An 11,232-nucleotide genomic window follows, 5' to 3' on the forward strand; every position below is an offset into this window, starting at 1 on the left:
GAGATTTTAACTTCTAGTCTGAAATAGCAAGTCCCAACACAGTGTACTGTAGGAGTACACAAACCAATCTCTTGGCTACAAAAAAAAACACTAAAAAGTGACCACATTACCAAATTGGGGTCGTTTACATTTTGCACGTACAGGGAGTGAAAACACCAGAATTCCATTAATCTCTCCCACAGTTTTAACTGGATTTTGCCAACAAAATCAATCATTCAAAGCAAACATCACAATAGCAGCGTATTATGAAAAAAAATTGCAAAAGGATATCAAGTGAATTTGCCTGCGATTGCAAGTATTTCAATGACGTTTTACATCGTCGAGGCTTGGGGAAGAGATGGTACACTGAACGGATCAGGACATAACATACAAAAAGCAGGACGTAAAACATGCTAAAAAGGAACAGTGGAGAGGGGGAGAAACACCAGCAAAGTTTAAGGCCAAGGTTGAGGGAGACTTGGACAAACAATGGATGTGGGCAGGAATGGGGGACAGGAGAGAATGCATGGGGTAGACAAGATGGATTACAAGCTGAACTTGCTCAAGCATTGCATTTAAACAGCAGCGAAAGTGTTACCGAAAACAGCATTTACGTTTCGTCGAGATTGTGAGAATGGTGATGGAACAGTGAGCAACAACCAGTGGATAAAGAGTGTTACTTGAAGATTCAAGAAGTCCCAAAAATATTTTAGCACCGAGAAAATTCCGTGGGTGTTGTTGCTTTACACCCGGACGGTGGTACGAAAACCGATGGATCCTTGATTCCCAGCTTGATGTCGAAGAAACGAGTCGATGACGTGACGTTGTATTTCTTGATATTGGTCTCTTGGACAGGGTAGCAGTTCTTCACGGTGTAAACGCCAACCCATCTCTCAACTGCAAAAAATAAAAAACATTTTAAATAGCTCTCTGATCTTTACAACAGAAGATACTGTTCCCTTTGCAATTCCAGTGACAAGTTGTGTAACCAAGGAGAACGTGCTATGGCAGGTGCACAATGAATGGGAATGACTCAAACAGCCAAAGGCAGTGGAAACACCCTGTCGCAGAGTGAGGAGGGACCATTGTACATGGGTGGACAGATTCAAACGGCAGGTCGGGGCATGCCAAGGGAGCTGACATGTGCAGCACTGTATCATACAAAACAACGAAACTGCTTTCTCCATCTGTCATGAAGCTGAACACACCAAGACAAACACACAACCAAAGTATGGGGGTTAAAGTAGTACTTGTTCTTAAATTTTCAGTGTCAATAAAATTAGTTCCAATGTTCATAATCTGGGTTTATAGGATAGCTCAGAGGTTGTGAATTCAAGTCTGAATCATGTAGTCTGGGTTCGATTCCATCCCGTACTTGAAAAAACTGTCACCCTTACCCTTCACAGGTAAGGTAACACACCATCAATGAGTGCATGAAAAGCCAGGTATCCCAACTGCCGACACTTGCTGATGAACGCCAACGATGTCACGGGATCTTTCACAAGAGTAAGCCATTGCATGCTGGTACCTTAGCCAAATTACAAATTTCCACCCAAACCACTTACAGTGGAGTATCACAGCAGCCTTGAGGTTGCTGCACTAACCGGGGCTATCAACTGCCAGGTGCAGAAAAAAAATATATAAATACAGAGCACACGGGAGAGCCAGATCAACATCTCTAACAGATTGTGCACTTTGTGAGGATGATTCCATGAGCCAGACAACTGAACCCAAACTCAACAAATTATTGTCTACCTCTGAGACATCTCATCATACTCATCACCAAATTAACTGCACCCAAAACGAGAACATCACTTGGTAAAGCGCATACCTCCACCAGGCTGAACAATTTACATTTTGCACCCCATTGAGGGCCTGATCTGAATCCAGAATTTCATCAAAACCTAATCGACTTGTTCTGATCACCTAACAAACTCGTCCACCTAGTTTTGTCATAATTAGTCAACTTTGTGATATTAATCTCTCAATAGTGAAGAATCACTTAAATTCTCAAATCTGGATCTTCACCCAAATGTAATCAATTCTTCCTTGTCACACCCCAACCTGTCTACCAAGTTTCGTCCAAAGCTGGCCATAGCTTTTGGAGATATCTTGCTCAGACAGACAGATGGAAATAAAATAAAATAAAATAAAAATAAACCTCAGTGACAACTGGGCAAAATGGAATGACACTCAGTAGAGCACATACCTCTACCAGGCTGAAGAGTTTACATTTTCTATCCCACTGATAGGTCGGATCTCAATCCGGACCTTAACCAAAATCAAATCGGCTTGTTTTGGTCACCCAACCAACTCATCCACCTAGTTTTGTCATAACTCAACAACTTTTTGAGATGTCATGTAATATCCTCTTTAGCCCCATCTCTCAATGGTGAAGAATCGTTTGAAAATTAAATAATTATCGTATCTTGATCTGGATTCGGATCTTCACCAATATTGAATCAATTCTTCCTTGTGACAACCTTAACCTGTCCACCAAGTTTCATGTGAATCCATCCGTAACCTTTTGAGATATCATGCTATATATTGTTGCGGTTCTCGGAACCACATGCAGACAACAGATAGTTGTCCTGAGATAGTTATCCCATTAATATACGTGCAGATAGATCCCTACCTTTTGTCTCGCGGGACAGCAGGGTGTGCGTTGCGATGGGCTATTAGTTGGGTTTATGAAATCATTTTGCCCTCCATTCTGTTTTCCACTTCCCACTCTTCCTCTTTTCACTGCTGAGGTAAGTTTTGCTCGTTTGCTACCCTCGTCCTGCTTACCATCGTCTACCCGGAGTCTCGTTTTCGAGGCAAAATCCCAACGCGCATGTTCGGCTGGACAAATGCTTTGAGCTGCACCACCATCTATCTTCCCAAGGCCAGACATGCGCGACGTGTCACGTACATTTTGTAACCAGATGGGCGGGCTATACTGGTGCCTGGCCGAAACCCAGCCCAGGAAGGCGGACCACGTGAAGGGTCGGAGCCAGTCGGAATTCCCGGCTCGGACGATGACGTCGGTTTCGGCATGGCTCCTCCCCGAGCTCCGGGCTCTATAAAGATGGAGGGGTCCTCCGTAAAAAGAGGAGAATTGAGGAGGAATTGAGGAGAATTGTGAAGTGTGTGTTCCTGCAACTTGTCTCCGACCACACGACGTCGACCAAGCGTCCTGCCTATTGCTCCACCCTCACCCTCGAGACTCCGCCCTTCTCCATTCAAGCTCCTCCTGCAGACACAATCTCGACATGTGTGGCTGTGGCCCGAACTACGCAACCATTGTCGGGTACTGCACCACGGAGCATCCCCCCCCCCCCCCCGAAACGCTCAGGTACCAAAAAACTATAACCTAAACCCCCTTCCTCCCTGGCTGCAAAAGTCCTTTTCTTTTTCATTGGGTTTTCTTTGTCTGAGTGTGTGTCTGAGTGTGTTGGTGCCTGTCTGTCAAGTAAGCCTGTAGAAGATATTTTGTTGTTACTGTGAATATCTCGCTTCAAGTCTGCACTGTCTGCTTTGTAAGTTGCTTGTATAATTTCCGCACCCCACATCTCTCTCATCTTTCCCTGCGTTACATACCCAATAAACCTTTGTTGTGCCCCATGCTTTTCCTCACTTATTGTAAATAAATAATTATTGTAGAAATGTTCCCAGCTCGCCTTTGTCTTTTCCCTCATTGGTCCAGCATGGTTCAAATCCAGGTTTAGCCGAGTCTTTATTCCCAACGGTACGTCCTTGGCAGTGTCACTCGGCTGCATCCGATCCGGAAAGGTGATCCGTAGTTGGTGGAGTGATCTGGTTCGGATAAGGCATACCGAGGGCGTGGTTCCCCGGTGGTTAATTAGGTTAACCAATTCCATAGGCGGGAGGACCCTAGGTCACGCGGTTGAGTTATTGGTGTCCACGGTCGGTTAAGCGACCCGCCACGTCACGGAATGATCCGTGAGCGACGGCCTACAATTCCGGGGAGTCTGGTGGGAATCAACGTAGCTTCCCCCACCTAGTGGTCTTCTCACCCGACCCCACAACAATATCATTTTTTGGCCTTCTCAATGGTGAAGAATCACTTGAAAAAAATTCTCAGATTCGGATCTTCACCAAAATTAAGTGTGGCTGTTCTTGGCCGGTCACCTACATACACAAAAATAATCAGAACGATTGTTTAAAAACTGTGGCCAAAAATCGCGTGACAGACAGACAGACATACATACATACACAAACTTGGCAAAAAAAAAAAATGTCCACCAAGTAACAAGCAGGGCCAAAAACATAACCTCTTCCCCCCTTCAGTGGCAGAGGTAATAAATAAGCTCCACAGAGGTACTTAAAGTTGATGAAATTGTGCAAAGCAATCAAAACAAATGACAAAGCATGTCCAATGTGCTTTCTGCCAGTCTGGAGATGTCCAACATTTCTTGACGTGCAGAGAACATTAGTCACAGCCAGGGGTATCACTGAGCACCCCCCAAATCCATTTTAACCCCCTTGGCTACATTATACCGATTAGCCTGTTTTTATACATGCGTCACCGTGCTCAAGGTTTTATTGGGAATGAAGGGTATCTGAAGTTTGAGGGTGCACGGACCCTGGTCTTTTTGGAAACTCGCGACGCATCTGGTCAGAGCCAAGATATACGGTGCAAAATAACAGGACCTGAAACACGACAGTTCACAATAACGTGCGACATTTGTTAAGAAAACTTTGGCTGTTATTAATATGTTTCATGCTCACAAATCACGGCCGATTGAAGGCATCGCGAGATCAACAATGTCAAACACTCACGCATGCGTGACGGCTTCCGGTCAGACCACTCCTGTGCCAAAAGCTGATCTCCAGGCCCACCGATTATATAGTCATCCTCAAATGTGGAGTTCGCTGGGATGTCAAATGGGTCAAAAGGCTCATTCAAAGGGCTCTTCTTGCAGGCCTTGCTCACCTGTTCAATCTTGTACTGAACGCCATCAGCATACAGCCTGATGTACTCATAAAATCTGAACACCACAGAGAATACATTCCAATCATTTCCAAACCTGGTTTTACTTCCGTCAAGCCGTTACTCATTTTCAAAAACACCTCGGCATTTTCACTGCACAGAATGACCGAGTGTCTCCATTTTCTCTAATACCCGGTGTCCAAAAGCCATCCAAACAAATCGCCTTTTAAACTCATCTCTTCCAACATAAAATATGAGAATGGCACTCGGTAGAGCGCATAGCTCCGCCACGCTGAACAGTGTATGTTCTGTATCTCACCGATAGGTCGGGAACTGAATCGGGACCTTCACCAAAATCTAATTGGCTTGTTCTGTCACCTGCCCAGCCCATGCACCTCATCATCATTGTCGTCATCCCCGGCCCAGCCGATGCACCTCGTTGCCCCTGACCCAGCCCATGCACCTCGTCCTCGTCCCTGCCCAGCCCAATCACCTCGTCCTCGTCCCCTGCCCAGTCCATGCACCTCGTCCTCGTCCCCTGCCCAGCCCATGTACCTCGTCCTCGTCCCCTGCCCAGCCCATGCACCTCGTCCTCGTCCCCTGCCCAGCCCATGCACCTCGTCCTCGTCGCCTGCCCAGCCCAATCACCTCGCCGTCGTCTCCTGCCCAGCCCAATCACCTCGTCCTCGTCTCCTGCCCAGCCCAATCACCTCGTCCTCGTCTCCTGCCCAGCCCAATCACCTCGTCCTCGTCTCCTGCCCAGCCCAATCACCTCGTCCTTGTCGCCTGCCCAGCCCATGCACCTCGTCCTCGTCCCCTGCCCAGCCCATGCACCTCGTCGTTACCTGCCCAGCCCATGCACCTCGTCCACTGCCCAGCCCATGCACCTCGTCCTCGTCACCTGCCCAGTCCATGCACCTCGATCTTTGCCTGCCCAGCCCATGCACCTCATCATCATTGTCGTCATCCCCGGCCCAGCCGATGCACCTCGTTGCCCCTGACCCAGCCCATGCACCTCGTCCTCGTCCCTGCCCAGCCCAATCACCTCGTCCTCGTCTCCTGCCCAGCCCAATCACCTCGTCCTTGTCGCCTGCCCAGCCCATGCACCTCGTCCTCGTCCCCTGCCCAGCCCATGCACCTCGTCGTTACCTGCCCAGCCCATGCACCTCGTCCACTGCCCAGCCCATGCACCTCGTCCTCGTCACCTGCCCAGTCCATGCACCTCGATCTTTGCCTGCCCAGCCCATGCACCTCATCATCATTGTCGTCATCCCCGGCCCAGCCGATGCACCTCGTTGCCCCTGACCCAGCCCATGCACCTCGTCCTCGTCCCTGCCCAGCCCAATCACCTCGTCCTCGTCCCCTGCCCAGTCCATGCACCTCGTCCTCGTCCCCTGCCCAGCCCATGTACCTCGTCCTCGTCCCCTGCCCAGCCCATGTACCTCGTCCTCGTCCCCTGCCCAGCCCATGCACCTCGTCCTCGTCGCCTGCCCAGCCCATGCACCTCGTCCTCGTCCCTGCCCAGCCCAATCACCTCGTCCTCGTCTCCTGCCCAGCCCAATCACCTCGTCCTCGTCTCCTGCCCAGTCCATGCACCTCGTCCTCGTTGCCTGCCCAGCCCATGCACCTCGTCCTCGTCGCCTGCCCAGTCCATGCACCTCGTCCTCGTTGCCTGCCCAGTCCATGCACCTCGTCCTCGTTGCCTGCCCAGTCCATGCACCTCGTCCTCGTTGCCTGCCCAGTCCATGCACCTCGTCCTCGTTGCCTGCCCAGTCCATGCACCTCGTCCTCGTTGCCTGCCCAGTCCATGCACCTCGTCCTCGTTGCCTGCCCAGTCCATGCACCTCGTCCTCTTCGCCTGCCCAGTCCATGCACCTTGTCCTCGTCGCCTGCCCAGCCCATGCACCTCGTCCTCGTCCCCTGCCCAGCCCATGCACCTCGTCCTCGTCCCCTGCCCAGCCCATGCACCTCGTCCTCGTCGCCTGCCCAGCCCATGCACCTCGTCCTCGTCCCCTGCCCAGCCCATGCACCTCGTCCTCGTCCCCTGCCCAGCCCATGCACCTCGTCCTCGTCCCCTGCCCAGCCCATGCACCTCGTCCTCGTCCACATCGCTTTGTCCACACATTTTTGAAACATCGTGTTCTACATCGTTCTTGGTCCCATTTCTCAAAGGTGAAAAATCACTTTTAAAATTAAAAACAAAAAAAATCCTCCTATCCGGATCCTTATTCGGATGTTCACCAAAATCTCATCATTTCGTCCTCGTCTTATCCCCAACCTGCCCACAAAATTTAACCCGAACCCATCCACAACTTGTTGAAATATCCTGCTCACAGACAGGGGGGGGGGGTGTGGGTGAAAACATAACTGACGTCCTTCACCTTCCTTGGCGGAGGTAACAAACAACAAACAAACCTCTTGCACGGGATGATGCTCTTCTTCTCCTCCAAGAAGCGCACTCTCCTCTTGACCGCATCGTACGACACGATGGAGCGCGTGTTCCAGCCCGAATTCTGTTCGAATCTCACGACCCGGCCCTCCCACCTTGTTGGGGCCACGCATGGGACCTTCCTCGGCTCGTCCGTCAACCCGTGTCCGAATGCAAGCACAGCGCCAAGCAACTGCAGACACAGCAGCACCGAAGCCATCGCAGCGGACACGTGAGAATTAACCATTTAGGGATGAAATTGAAGATCACGCAAAGGGAGCGGAAATCTGCAGAGACAACACCCATTTGTTGGTCTTCTTCTTCTTCGTATATTGCATTTTCTTCTTTCCTTCATTTTCTTCTTCTTCTTCTCGTACTTCATCTTCTTCTTCTTCTTCTTCTTCTTCTTCGTGACAAATGCGAAACCGAACAGTCATCTATTAAACGTCATAAATAAATGCACGCGTTGTTTGGCATTGTGAAGAATGCACCAACCGAGCTAACAACGTAGTGTAATACACCGCAGTATTTCGCACATCCGTCAACCATGAAGAACGACACACAGTTCTTGATGGGAGAGTTTAGTGACCTCACCTCACGTGTTAATAATGGAAACATAATTCGGCGCTGAAATGGCAGCAAAAGCAACCCGACAAGCAGTAATTATTAAATCAAGCGATCGAGAGACACAGGATCTTTCTCGTTTGGCAGTATTTTTACGCCGGTTAAATTTGTCTTGTTCATAACCAACTGGACGTGTAAATGTGTCATGACGAGGTACGAATGACAAAATGTGCTCATCCGTCCATTGCTCCGATTATTTTCCTTGTAAAATTCATGTCGGGTCTTGTTAATGATTGAGGGTCGTCACAGCTGGTTCATGTCAATTTGCCTTTCATTTTTTCATACGAGCTCCTCTTGCTGTGATCCCAAACTAATGTCGTTCCCTGAACCGAGTACTCCACGCGAACAATCCCGCCATCCCGCCCTGAGGCCTTCATCCCCAATCATTCACAACGAAGCACACGTGGCTGTGATGAGTCATCACCTTCCCATGTCTTCAATCTCTGTTACACGCAGGAGTGTATCATGTAGATCTTGGTGTGAAGGAGGGGGGATCATACCAAACAAGAACAAGTGAAATCAGAGCAGGGGCAAATCCAGAAAAAATGGGGGGGGGGGGGTTATTTAAGGTTGAGATGTTCTTGTATTGTGAAATATACCACAAATCCTTGTTTCAGTCAATGAAATCGGCTTTGAAAAACCGGTTAATCTACCCAGAGCTAGCAGTGTCCAACCATAAATTTACATTCTCCACAGGAAAATTTGGGAATATCGAGCTCCTTGATGAAAAGGCCTCAGGCCTATCACAAGGAGGAAAAAACGGTTAATCCACACAGAGCGAGCAGTGTCCGACCATACATTTACATTCTCCACAGGAAAATTTGGGAATATCAAGCTACTTGATGAAAAGGCCTCAGGCCTATCACAAGGAGGAAAAAACGGTTAATCCACACAGAGCGAGCAGTGTCCAACCATAAATTTACATTCTCCACAGGAAAATTTGGGAATATCGAGCTCTTTGATGAAAAGGCCTCAGGCCTGTCACGAGGAGGAAAAAACGGTTAATCCACCCAGAGCTAGCAGTGTCCGACCATACATTTATATTCTCCACAGAAATATTTGGGAAAATCGAGGAACTTGATGAAAAGGCCTCAGGCCTGTCACGAGGAGGAAAAAACGGTTAATCCACCCAGAGCGAGCAGTGTCCGACCATACATTTATATTCTCTACAGGAAAATTTGGGAATATCGAGCTACTTGACGAAAAGGCCTCATGCCTATCACAAGGAGGAAAACCGGTTTATCTACCCAGAGCTAGCATTGTCCAGCCATAAATTTACATTCTCCACAGGAAATTTGGGAATATCGAGTAACTTGATGAAAAGGCCTCAGGTCTATCACGAGGAGGAAAAAACGGTTCATCTACCAAGAGCGAGCAGTGTCCAGCCATAAATTTACATTCTCCACAGGAAAATTTGGGAATATCAAGCAACTTGACGAATAGGTCTCAGGCCTATCACGAGGAGGAAAAAACGGTTAATCTATCCAGAGCTCGCATTGTCTGACCATAAATTTACATTCTCCACAGGAAAATTTGGGAATATCGAGCTACTTGATGAAAAGGCCTCAAGTATATCACGAGGAGGAAAAAACGGTTAATCCACCCAGAGCTAGCAGTGTCCAACCATACATTTACATTCTCCACAGGAATATTTGGGAATATCGAGGAACTTGATGAAAAGGCCTCAGGCCTGTCACGAGGAGGAATAAACGGTTAATCCACACAGAGCTAGCAGTGTCCGACCATACATTTACATTCTCCACAGGAAAATTTGGGAATATCGAGCGACTTGACGAATAAGCTTCAGGCCTATCACGAGTAGGAAAAACTGGTTAATCTCTCCAGAGCAAGCAGTGTCCGGCCATAAATTTATATTCTCCACAGGAAAATTTGGAAATATCGAGATACTTGATGAAAAAGCCTCAGGCCTATCACGAGGAGGAACAAAACGGTTAATCCACCCAGAGCGAGCAGTGTGCGACCATAAATTTACATTCTCCACCGGAAAATTTGGAAATATCGAGCAACTTGATGAAAAGGCCTCAGGCCTATCACGAGGAGGAAAAAAAGAGTTAATCCACCCAGAGCGAGCAGTGTCCAACCATACATTGACATTCTCCACAGAAATATTTGGGAATATCGAGCAACTTGATGAAAAGGCCTCAGGCCTGTCACGAGGAGGAAAAAACGGTTAATCCACCCAGAGCAAGCAGTGTCCAACCATAAATTTACATTCTCCACAGGAAAATTTGGGAATATCGAGCGACTTGACGAAGGGCGGAGGAGCTCCTTGTGAGCCAACGGCCATCCATATCTAGTGCCCAACTGTGTCTGCAGACGTCCTCCTGCAGTTGGGTCACTTCTTATTAGGAGGTTGGTGGCAGGATTTGCACTCCGGCCACCGTAAAACCCTTCATTCCGCAAAACGCAAAAACGCAAAAAAATCTGAAAACCCACTCCGTGGGAGTACCTCCTGTGCAGCTTCCCTTCGCAGGGCAGCTCACCGGATGACGGGATTGGGGCAAAGCCTTCGGGACCCCCGATCTTTGATAGGAGGGAAACCACGGGGTAACATCCCTGGGTCAGATTGTGGGAGAGTGTGTCGGAGTGGTGCTGAGGTGTCGTCCACCAGACGGCGGTCTCCTTGGGTTAACCTGAGGCAGTCCCTTCGGGTGGGTGCCTGGAATGTCCTATCCCTAAGAGAGGATGATCACCTGTCTCTTTTATCATCTGAGCTCAAGCGTTTGGACATCGGGATTGCAGTTCTCTCTGAGGTTCGGAGACCGGATTGCGGCGAGATAATGGTGGGTGGTTACACCTACTATTGGTCTGGTCGCTTTGATGGTTACCATACCCAAGGAGTTGCTGTAGCTGTGTCCAATAAGCTGACCCCAATGATAATTGAGGTAACACCGGTCAACGAGCGTATTATGAGATTAAGGATTCGTCACTCCTTAGGTGTCATTTCCCTGGTCTCTGTTTATGCTCCGACTGAGGCGAGTGATCTCACCGTGAAGAACGCATTCTACGCCACGCTCGAGTCTGTGGTTGATCAGTGCCCCAGACGAGATACACTTCTAGTCTTGGGGGATTTCAATACATCGACTGGAACTGATAGGGATGGTTATGAGCTGTGTGTTGGTCCCCATGGGTAAGGAACTATGAACCAGAATAGCACTAAGTTCCTTGACTTTGCAAGAAGTCATGGACTTAGGGTGGCTGGTTCATGGTTTCAGCGCCCACAAGCTCATCGCTGGACTTGGTA

General features: G+C 48.7%; 1 protein-coding gene across 1 annotated transcript; it reads right to left on the minus strand.

Moving 5' to 3' along the window:
• Positions 1-166: 166 nt before the first annotated feature.
• Positions 167-7,665, minus strand: EPDR1 (ependymin related 1). Its single transcript, XM_085874355.1, has 3 exons — positions 7,331-7,665; positions 4,765-4,973; positions 167-876 (listed from the first exon to the last, which is right to left on the minus strand). The coding sequence occupies exons 1-3, from the start codon at positions 7,588-7,590 to the stop codon at positions 689-691; spliced, it is 657 nt and encodes a 218-aa protein (XP_085730481.1). The 5' UTR covers positions 7,591-7,665; the 3' UTR covers positions 167-688.
• Between the last annotated feature and the right edge of the window lie 3,567 nt (positions 7,666-11,232).

Source organism: Eptatretus burgeri, chromosome 3 (assembly GCF_056783735.1).
Source record: "Eptatretus burgeri isolate ZD-2024b chromosome 3, Ebu_testis_v1, whole genome shotgun sequence".
NCBI classification, from domain to species: domain Eukaryota; kingdom Metazoa; phylum Chordata; class Myxini; order Myxiniformes; family Myxinidae; genus Eptatretus; species Eptatretus burgeri.

Excerpts from the sequence above, each read along its gene's own strand:
- EPDR1 (XM_085874355.1), bottom strand. The coding sequence starts at position 7,590 with ATGGTTAATTCTCACGTGTCCGCTGCGATGGCTTCGGTGCTGCTGTGT. Across the intron at positions 4,974-7,330 it reads AGCATCATCCCGTGCAAGAG|ATTTTATGAGTACATCAGGC; the intron begins GTTTGTTTGTTG and ends TGTGGTGTTCAG. Across the intron at positions 877-4,764 it reads CCGGAAGCCGTCACGCATGC|TTGAGAGATGGGTTGGCGTT; the intron begins GTGAGTGTTTGA and ends TATTTTTTGCAG.